Raw genomic sequence first — 10054 nt, forward strand, 5'->3', positions numbered from 1 at the left:
CCGAGAAGAACAAAAGCATAAAAGTTAAACTTGAAAGCAAATCCTCGCCGGTACCAGTGGCGCAGTGGGAGGTCGCGGGGGCAGTGTTGGAGCAGTCATGATTCCTCCACCTCTTCGAATGTCAAGGCATGTCCATCAATCGATCAAGGCCGTGCAAGCCTTTTTCAAACACTGATCCGGCTAAGCGCAAGGCTCCGTCCGTCCCTACGGCCCGGCCCGACTTCCCAAGCTATGCACATTTAACACATGTCGCAAAGTCCAAAAGCATTTCGCTGACTTGAAATCAGCCACGGCGGAGAACCATAATTACAGACTGTCTGCCTACTTGAGTGATTAATACCTTGATAGATGCCCTGTTTGCGGCGCGATGTGAAAAGGCCAAGGACCGGCGTAATCGTCGTTATCATGTCGCTTTTCTTTTCTTTTTTGTGTGTGCGATCCGTCAGCCAACGCAGCTCTGGTGCGACGGGGGCAAGAGTAAACACCGAGCTCTGAATAAACGCTCGCCATCATATTGCAGGTGGTGTCTAGCCTCCGGTGCTGACAAACCTCATCCTGGTGTTCACACGGCCTGCTTCGAGAGGCAATACTACGATTTCCGTATCATTATTAGACTTCCGAGCCCTCCACGTTGCGTTGGTGGGATCTGCGCCCCGCGCTGGACGCAACACTTGGGTATGTAACCTGTCTATCTTCCGTGTCACCGGCGAGGAGAGATGGCTGATTCGGGAAGGAGGGGAAGTACTCGGCCTCACGAGCCTGACGGTCACGGCTGTCCAACCGGTCACATCGGTCGAGCCCGACGATGGCAGTAGAGCACCCGAGATCTGAGCCCCGGCTGATGATGGTAATGAAATGACTCCTGGCTGCTCCACCAGCAGGACACTAATACACGCCTTGGTCAACAGAGATGGGCTGAGATAGCACAGCTCTGCCGGGCTGGAGGCTGGAGTTGAGCTTGGGATCTCGCTGTCGCTTGCTGTCGCAAGGTACTTCGTTCTCGGTTCTTCCCGTCCCGTTCTGGAGAAGGAGGGCATACCGCAGACCACGGAAGGCCCTCGGGGGCGTAGTACGGGGAAGTGGTAGGGTAGGGAGCAGAAACAAGGCAGTCAAGGTCTCGGAAGAGTCCCGGAGAGTCCCGGGTTCTCGGTGCCCCCGGAGACCGGCCTCGAGATTGGAACGGTGGAACATTCCGAGTCATGGCCGAGCTGAAGCTCAGCTCACCACACTTCCCCCGAGATCTCGTCGTATCGGATATCCTATCAGATCCAGAAGACGCCCACCAATGCCGAGCAGTCGCCGAGTTTCCTGATGATCTGTGATGATCTGGGACAATTTAGGCGAAGAGCATGCGCGATGCTGGACATAGACACAAAAGACATGATGGTTTTGTTGGGTTGGGTTTTGGCTTTGGGGGGGAGGAGGGGAGGAGGGTAGGAAGGGATGCAACTGCAGCAATCAATGCGTGTGACGCGGAGACGGAAAGCTTGACCAGCCGCTTCCAAATTGGGTCTTTCGCCTTTTCCCTTGCAGCCTCTTTTAACAACCGGCACCCCCCCACGCGGGGAGGTGAAGTCCGCACAGGCAGCCGGAAATAAGGAAAGGGCTCACGGGAGCTAGTCACCCCAATTCCCGAGTTTCCAATCGAAACCACCTACCTCGTCGACTGCCTGTCTTGGCATCGATCCCGACGTGCAGCACCGTCTTAGCAAGCCAGCGTCGTACTCGCTCCCACCCACCTCGTTTTCTCGCCCAGCAGCAAACAGACAACATATTTGCAATGATTGTTGACCGAGTGCCAGGCAGCGTCAGCGTGATGCAACGTGCGGTCAGGTCCACGTCACCGTTGCCCCTTGTCTCATAAGGAGATGGGAAGGGAAAGAGAGGAGGAGAGGGGCCGCAGATTGATCCTCGGAAACACGCATCTGTTTCCCCTCTCCCTTGCTTCTTCTCCCTCCTCGCTGACCGGACAGGGGGGAGTGGAGGAGGGGGGATGCATCTCGAGGTAACCCCCGGCTGTCGCATTTGACGATACAGTGCCGCACTCAAACGATGGCTGACCAGGAGCGGCAGCGGCGTCAATGTTGTGTCGCCGTGGAAATCGTGCGCAGCATGACGGATCTAGATGTGAGTGTCAAAGAGGGGTAATTAGATGCCGAACCACCGACCCCAGAGACGTGTAAGAGGATAGGATGATAAGTAGGGGTGTGAAAAGAGACGATGGGAAGGTGGACAAGATGAAGGCGTCCGTGACATACACAAAGAGGGGGACATACCCCGGGACGAGCAACACGAAAGACCTCTATTTTGCAGTAATTAATTAGCACTCTCCCTTACCCCCATCCGCCACTCATACTCCTCTCGGCGGTGTATCCTGGGAAGCAGTATTTCTACCGCGTCTAGAACACCGAGCATGATGCAAACACTTGAAAAAGCCAAAAAGTCCATCGCAACGGACTATACATGGCAGCGGGCTAGACAGCTCACCGTGTCCGGCGCCCGTGCCCTTCCCGGTGCCGCTGCCGAATATGTGACCGACAAGTTCCCCATCATCGGCTGGCTGCCTCGATACCGACCTCGCTGGCTAGTCAACGACGTGATCGCGGGGCTGACCATAGGGTTAATGCTGATTCCCCAGGGCCTGTCGTACGCCCGGATCGCCACAGTCCCGGTCCAATACGGCCTCCTGTCCTGCTGGTTCCCCCCCATGCTTTACGCACTCATGGGGACAACAAAAGGTGAGTCGCCCGTCTCCGCAGCCGCGGGCAAGTGAGCAACCTGTTGGTATATTCAATCATGGCACTAATCTTTTTTTTTTCGGCGCGGCGGGTTGTCAGATCTGTCTACCGGCCCGACGTCCCTGATCAGCCTCCTGACGGCCGAGACCATCGAGTCTCTGCAAGGCGGGGATTGGTCTGCCCAGGAAATCGCGTCTGCGGTTGCCATGATGATGGGGATCTACGGGCTAGTCATCGGTCTGCTGAAGCTGGGGTTCCTGCTCGACTTCATCTCGCTCCCGGTCCTCAGCGGCTTCATCTCGGCCGTCGCCATCACCATCATCCTCAACCAGATGGACTCGCTCCTCGGCGAGCCCGACGTCCGGGACGGCACGGCGAACCAGATCCACGACGTCTTCCACCAGCTGCCGCGGGCCAACGGGTACGCCTGCGCGGTAGGCTTTACCGGCATCTTGCTCCTCGTCTTGCTGGACCGGGCCGGGAGACGATGGGGGAAGAGGAACAAGGTGGTCTGGTTCCTCTCCATCACCCGCGCCTTCATCACCCTCGTCATCTTCACCGGGGTCGGGTACGCCGTCAACAAGTCGCGCGGCAGCCCGGACAGGTTTCTGTTCGACGTCACCCAGGTCTCCTCGGCAGGCGGTCGGGGCATCCAGCACCCGCGGGTGCCCGACGCCGGGCTGCTATCCCGGGTGGCGGCCCGGAGCGTGGCCGTCTTCGTGGGGAGCGCGGTAGAGCACACGGCCATCGCCCGCAGCTTCGGCGTGAGGAACGGCTACATTGTGGACCAGAGCCAGGAGCTCACGTACTACGGCGCGACCAACGTCGTCAACAGCTTCTTCCACGCCCACGGCGTCGGCGGCGCCATGTCGAGAACGGCAGTCAACTCGGCCTGCAACGTGCGCTCGCCCCTCTCCGGCTTCGTCGCCGCCGCGGTCGTGCTCGTCTCCATCTACGAGCTGCTCGGGACGCTGTACTGGGTGCCCAAGGCCACTCTTGCCGCCATCATCATCACGGCATGCTGGCCCCTGATCAGCCCGCCGTCGGTCTTCTACCGGTACTGGCGGGCGTCGCTCGCCGACTTTGTCTCCTCGATGATCGCGTTCTGGGTCTCCCTCTTCGTCTCGACCAGCGTGGGCATCGCCAGCGCCGTCGGTTTCAACATCGTGTACGTCCTGCTCCGCCAGGTCTTTGCCCGGGTGGCCACCATCCCGGATCCTCCTCGGTCCGAGCTCGCGGCCGCCCTGGACGAGGCCAGAGACTACCCGTCGTCGGTGCCGGCGGACACGCGCGTCTTCCGGCTGACCGACTCCCTCTTCTTCCCCAACTCGTACCGGGCGAAGACGGCGATCATGGACACGATCAAGACTCGCCATGCGCCCGCCCTCGGTAGCGCCGAGAACCCGGAGGCCGGGAAGAGAAACTGGTCCGTCAGTCGGGAGAAGCACGTGGCCAAGCTTCGCCGACGCGAGGGCATCGCCGAGACCGCCGTGCTGCCGCCCATCCGGGTCGTCGTCATCGACTTTCAGAGAGCCAACCACGTCGACACTACGGCGTGCGTGCATCTCGAGAGCATGCTCTCGGAGATCAGGGCGTATGGGGGCTCCGGTGTCTCGATCCGCTTCTCGGGAATGTCCGAGTACGTGCGACGGCGCTTCGAGCGTGCGGGGTGGACCTTGGTCGGCGGCGGCAGCGACAACGCCGAGACTTGCGCCGGGCGGCAACAGGAAGGCCTATTAGTGGTCCGGACCTATCGCAACGCCTTGTCTGCGGTCAATGGCTCGCGGCAGGAGCAGGCCCCGACCCAGGCCGAAAGCGAGGGGGACGAAAAGGGGGGAGCGGCCGTTGCGAGACATGTCGAAGAGGTGGATCCGTGAGGAGCGCCCATGACGGCGAACTTGGGTTCCGTGATTAATTATATTGATCGTCCGCCCTCAGAGATCCAGTGACGGCATTTCTCGAGGTTCAGCACGAAGTACTTGAAATACGTACAGCAAGTATGCGGGAGGCAAGTGGTGAGGTGGAAGTGACGAGGGTTTGCTTTCGCTTCTAACATTCCTTTTCACAGATTGTCGGTGGGAGGGATGGTGGGGGGAAGGGGGATATGAATTATTTCTTCGAGTGGTACTGAACTTACATGCTGAACTCGAATCCATGCCCTATCTGACTACCTACGAAATCGTTCATGCAGTTGCGCCTCCAGCACTCACCTAATTAATTATTTGGGCTGCTTGTCCGGGAGTGCGCGGTTCGTGGCCCAACAATCACCCGGATAATTAGGAATAATTACGTCCTGTGCCGCCCCACGAATGCTGACGCCTCAGCGACAAAAAGGAAAGGAAGAGAGGGTAATCAGGCAGAGGCCTATATCCGCGTCGAAGTACCTGGATGTCGAATGTCGTGCGATAATGATGGGAAAATGATATCCTAATGCAGGTACCGAGGGGGGGGGATGTGACGTCAGGAAGGAGCTGCGGAGTAGTATGTAATTAGATGACACGGGATGATTTTAGGTGGGGTACTGTAACTAGCGACCCAGTGTAATCTGTAGATACCCCAACCTTCTCTCACCTTCCTTGGCACTACTTTATCCCTCGAGTTCTTTTGGTTCGGTAAACCCCGCTCTTCAATAGGCCCTTCCCCAACCATTCGGGTCTCTGCTCACCATGGCCACTGCTAAGGACGTGCCCTACCATCTCATCTACTGGCCGGGCATTCCGGGCCGCGGCGAGCACATCCGGCTCGTACTCGAAGAAGCCGGCGCCGCATACAGCGACACGGCCTTTACCGAGGGCGGCATTGGCGAGGTGCTCGCATTCATCCAGGGCGAGACGCCCGATGACGGCATCAACCCCCCGGTCTTCGCACCCCCGATCCTCAAGCACGGTGAGCTTGTGATCAGCCAGACCCCGAACATTCTACAGTACCTCGGCGGCCGCCTGGGGCTCGTGCCGGACCCCGAAAAGGACCGGGACGGCCTCTACCGAGTCAACGCGCTGGCGCTGACGGCCCTGGACGGCCTGAGCAACGAGCCGCACGACTGCCACCACCCCATCGCTTCGGGCCTTTATTACGAGGACCAGAAGCCGGAGAGCAAGAGGAGGAGCGAGGACTACGTCAAGAATCGGCTGCCCAGATTCCTGACCTACTTCGAGCGCGTGCTCCGGTCCAGGTCCAGCGGCGAAGGCCCCTGGCTCTACGGCGGAAACCTGACGTACGCCGACCTCGTGCTCTTCCAGGTAGGTCCCTCCCTCTGTTATTTTATTTATTATTTCCCCCGTGGGTAGCTTTCAGGTGGATCTAACGGTGCTCCGTCCCCCATGGGCAGTGCGTGGATGGTCTCAAGTTCATGTTCCCAAAGGCCATGGCCAAGTTTGAGCGGGAAGGTGAGCACGCCAAGGTGTTTGCTCTTCACCAAGCCGTCGCAGAGCGGCCTAGAATTGCGGCATATCTAAAGAGCCCCCGGAGGCAAAAGTACTCAAACGGCATCTATAGATATTACGAGGAGCTCGACATCGAACCATAGATGCATTCCGAGAAAGGAGCTCTGTAAGTACGCTGGCGCAGATGAAGCAACAGTAGGTAGGAGAGAAAAAAAGAACAATTCAAATGTGACGTGGCCGTTATATTTGACACAAGCCTGCCTGTGCATAAATAAAAATACTGTTCGTACCTCCTCCACCTCAACTAGGCTGGAACGAAAACACCGAGTCCTTTCCTCAAGCGTCGACGGCATTTCAGTTGTCGTAGAAGACGAGGGTTCTCACTTCGATGCTCTCACGCTGCGGCTTATCCTCCTCGGCCGGGTCGATGAAGGAAGAGTGAGGGACGCGACGGGCGATTCCCGGCTCAGTAGCCGAGTCATAGCACTTGATCAGGGTCACCTCATCGGGCCGCTGCGCATACTTGAAGTACCAGCGGTGCCTCGGGTTTGGCTTGACCACATATGTCTCGCCATCGCGGTGTGGGTAGATAAGAGCCGCTCCGACGAGATCGGAATCCGGCACTGAGTGCGCATCGGCGATCGCGAGCGGATCCTTCAAGATCGTCTTGATGGGGCGCCACACCTAGATACCATGTAAGTTGGCCGATGAGACTAGGAAAAAAAAAGGAGATAGAGAGAAGGAGAAGTGAGGGGAAGACAAGGAGAGCGCCCTCGTGCTGTGGGTGGTCGGGGGGTCACGCACGTTGATGATCTGGAACCGTTTCTGCAACAGCTGCTCGGCCTCCTCGGGCAGGTGGTACCGCACTCTCTCAACCGAGGCCTTGTACGACTGGTCGATATGCACATTCCGGACCGGACCGCGGAAAGCAGCGTCCGAGACGCCGGGTTGCTTCTCGCGACGGATGGTATGATCGAAGATGAGGACGCGCGTCGCCCCGGTGCTAAGCGACAGCATCAGCCCGGATTTCTCGTGGGCTTCCTGCGTAGAGGGGGAGGGGACAATGCAGAAGCCAACGCAGCTGAGTCGACCTGGGACTTACACGTTCTTGAGCAACTGCTCCGTCTCCGGGTAATAGATGCTCTTGATCTGCTCCTCGTCAAGGAAGTCTTTCTCCTTGCTCTCGTGCCGAACAATCTGAAATCCATGCCCGTCGAGCGTGTACTTGTCCTCGTTCCCGCTAATGTCTGTCACTTCCACCTGGACCGCCACGGTTGGTCTAGCCTTTGCCTGCTCCCCAAACGGCCGGCTATGGGACAGGACAACCGATCCAAGGTCGATACTTGTCAGTATCTTGTGGATATCCGGCTGCACGGGGTGGGCGAGTTGCGACGTACCCTACGTAAATAGGAGCTGGCGGGGTCCCATCCTCGGGATCTTTGTAGTAGTTCATGACCGCCTGCACGTTATGCTGCCCAGATGGTCTGTCGACCGTCGTGTGCGGCGCGGTGTCCACATGACGCGCAAGGGCTGCTTGATTGATGACGTCCGCAGCGGCCATAGTCGCCTATTCTCTGACGGCTACGAAAGAATACAAGCAATCGGGGAAATGATCGTGCCTGGGTAACCAGTCTGCTTGCGAGGCGTGCTGCTTAGGGTTAGAGTCGAGCAAGGCGCGTGGTGAAACTGCCGGGGTTGCGCTAAACCCCAGAGTGCCGATGTCTCTTCCTCTTATTATATATTGGCCCGCGGTCCAACGTCCTCTACGCGGGATGGCATGCTGTGGCACAACACGGTCCGGTGATGGGGGTCAACCAAGCCATTGCGTCGTCACTTATGCAGGCAGATAATCACGTCATCGCGTTGTGGTGCAATCGTGGACCTAACGCCCCCAAACCCGGCAGCTTGCTTAGGAATCAACCGTTGGATCGGCGTTACAGGACGTGTCGGGCAAGCATGGTGGGGTTGGTAGGATTTCTCAGCTTACTTGCATCTAATCAACACACAAGGTGAACGAACCAGTGTAGTTCCAACCCGGTGGGCGAGGTGTTGTGTGCTTGGGCCCCGGTCTCACGACATACGAATTCATGGGGTGGCACGGGAAGCGGACTATTTGTGAGCCTTGCTCGTATTTTGTCCTCACCCTGAGACAGTTAACAGGGTCTGGCGAGATATCACTGGTGATAATTAGAGCTTTTGTTGCGCCGGTCCTTGGTCCTAGCTTCGCGCCTTTTCTAAGGTTGAATAGCCCGACCATCAATGTACCAAGGAACAGCTAAAGTAAGCCGATACCTAAGACAGAGCATTCATGAACATCTCTTTATTTGGCTACCACTAGCTCTTATAATTGCAAGTACTAGTTAAATTAGTTTATTAGACTACTCTCTAAAAAGGATTTTATTAGTTTAAATATCTAAAAATGGTTAACTTTAGATTATATAATTATAAGTTATAATCCTTTATAAATAATAAGAAGCTATATATTAATGTAGCCTCTTACTAGGCTAACGATCAAATAAGGTAGTACTATTAAAAGGACCCTTCTAAGTAGGTTAAAGCTAGTAATAGGAGCGAAGAGAGTTCATTATCCTAGGCTATTAAGTTACCCTTCTATATCTCTATAAATTATAGAAGTAGATTAATCTTTAAAGATAAAAATATATCTCTTAAACCTATAGACTAATAAATATATTTTATAAGGGAATCTTATGCTTAAGAGATCTCTTATATATTTATAAATACCTCTCTAAAATATATAAAACTACTATCGCTAGGAAGCTCTCGAAAAAAGCTATCTAATAATACTACTTTTAGATATATTTATAGTTATATAATAGGCATTATAAATATAATAGCTAAACTTTACTATAACTAGTATACCTATTAAATCTTTTAGCTATTAAACTAGTATTAGCCTTTCCTAGTAGTAGTTATATACCTCTAGAACCAAATCTCTATCTAGTTAGATAGAGAGAAGCATTAGCTTAAAGTATCTAGGGCGTCTAGGCACTTATAGTTACAATAGTTATTATATAAGTCTAGCCCTCTAAACTATAATAATAATAGATATAAAGATAACGATAATAATACCTCATTAGGTAAATAGAAAAGAGTCTACCTATATAGAAAAAGATAGCTAAACTTATAAATAAAAGAACTATATCCTTATATAAATAAGCCTATAATAATACTTATTAATAATATTAATATTATTATTATTTTACTCTATATTAAGTATTTATTATCTACAGTTCCCTCTTATCCTTCCTAGTACCCCTTAGATAGGTATCTTCTACTTATATCTATATATATATTATAATTTATTTAAAATCTAAGAAATAAATCTATACCTAACCCTTTAGTTATATTAAGAGCTTCTTATCCTAGTCTATACTTCTACTTTAAATTCGCTCTAGGGCTCCTATTAGCAAATTTAATACTTAACTACTTTCCTTTCTAGCCTTCTGCTATCTTACTCGCTTAGCTCTACTATTTCTCTTAGGCAAAGGTTATTTCTTAGATTATTAATACCTCTACTAGGCTTTAATTTTAGCCTCTAGCTTATCCTAGACTATAAACTAGAGTAGGTATTTAGATCCTCTAATCTAAACTACTTAAAGAGTAAAGGTTATATCTATTTAATAGGATTATCTTTAGGGTGATACTATAAATCTAACCTTTCCTAATACTCTAGGATAATCTAGTCTCCTATAGCTATATTAGTTTACTTATCTTAGTCTAACTAGATAGATATTATATTATTAAAGGCCTTTACTTAGCCTATTACTATTTCTAGGTATCTATAGTCTTTATTTATCTCTTTATATTAGTAGTTATAATCTATTCCTCTACCTATATTATTACTTATTAATAGATATCTATCTTTAGCTTATAAGGATACTTAGGTACCTATTATAAAAGCCATACTAGTTT

At 52.8% G+C, this 10054-nt stretch overlaps 3 protein-coding genes across 3 annotated transcripts; 2 read left to right on the top strand and 1 right to left on the bottom strand.

Annotated features, from left to right (window-relative positions):
* Positions 1-2045: 2045 nt before the first annotated feature.
* Positions 2046-4615, top strand: P884DRAFT_310739 (sulfate transporter family-domain-containing protein; the record flags this gene model as incomplete). Its single annotated transcript, XM_069445190.1, has 2 exons — positions 2046-2738; positions 2838-4615. Exons 1-2 carry the CDS (start codon positions 2414-2416, stop codon positions 4613-4615), a joined length of 2103 nt encoding a protein of 700 aa, XP_069296051.1. The 5' UTR covers positions 2046-2413.
* Positions 4616-5320: 705 nt separating this feature from the next.
* On the top strand, positions 5321-6387 carry P884DRAFT_293366 (glutathione S-transferase). The gene is made up of 2 exons (XM_069444220.1): positions 5321-5977; positions 6067-6387. Exons 1-2 carry the CDS (start codon positions 5405-5407, stop codon positions 6262-6264), a joined length of 771 nt encoding a protein of 256 aa, XP_069296052.1. The 5' UTR covers positions 5321-5404; the 3' UTR covers positions 6265-6387.
* A 2-nt stretch (positions 6388-6389) lies between these two features.
* Positions 6390-7770, bottom strand: P884DRAFT_261819 (uncharacterized protein). Its single transcript, XM_069441598.1, has 4 exons — positions 7519-7770; positions 7224-7430; positions 6926-7124; positions 6390-6805 (listed from the first exon to the last, which is right to left on the bottom strand). Exons 1-4 carry the CDS (start codon positions 7680-7682, stop codon positions 6476-6478), a joined length of 900 nt encoding a protein of 299 aa, XP_069296053.1. The 5' UTR covers positions 7683-7770; the 3' UTR covers positions 6390-6475.
* Between the last annotated feature and the right edge of the window lie 2284 nt (positions 7771-10054).

Source organism: Thermothelomyces heterothallicus, assembly GCF_042370625.1.
Source record: "Thermothelomyces heterothallicus CBS 202.75 unplaced genomic scaffold P884_scaffold_18, whole genome shotgun sequence".
Classification (NCBI taxonomy): Eukaryota; Fungi; Ascomycota; class Sordariomycetes; order Sordariales; family Chaetomiaceae; genus Thermothelomyces; species Thermothelomyces heterothallicus.

What these genes read in the sequence shown, in the direction of transcription:
- P884DRAFT_261819 (XM_069441598.1), bottom strand. Translation starts at nt 7,682, where the DNA reads ATGGCCGCTGCGGACGTCATCAATCAAGCAGCCCTTGCGCGTCATGTG. An exon ending in GAGCAGTTGCTCAAGAACGT is followed by an intron (nt 7,125 to 7,223) that starts GTAAGTCCCAGG and finishes GCTGTCGCTTAG; the next exon opens with CACCGGGGCGACGCGCGTCC. An exon ending in AACGGTTCCAGATCATCAAC is followed by an intron (nt 6,806 to 6,925) that starts GTGCGTGACCCC and finishes CATGGTATCTAG; the next exon opens with GTGTGGCGCCCCATCAAGAC.
- P884DRAFT_293366 (XM_069444220.1), top strand. Translation starts at nt 5,405, where the DNA reads ATGGCCACTGCTAAGGACGTGCCCTACCATCTCATCTACTGGCCGGGC. An exon ending in CCGACCTCGTGCTCTTCCAG is followed by an intron (nt 5,978 to 6,066) that starts GTAGGTCCCTCC and finishes CCCCATGGGCAG; the next exon opens with TGCGTGGATGGTCTCAAGTT.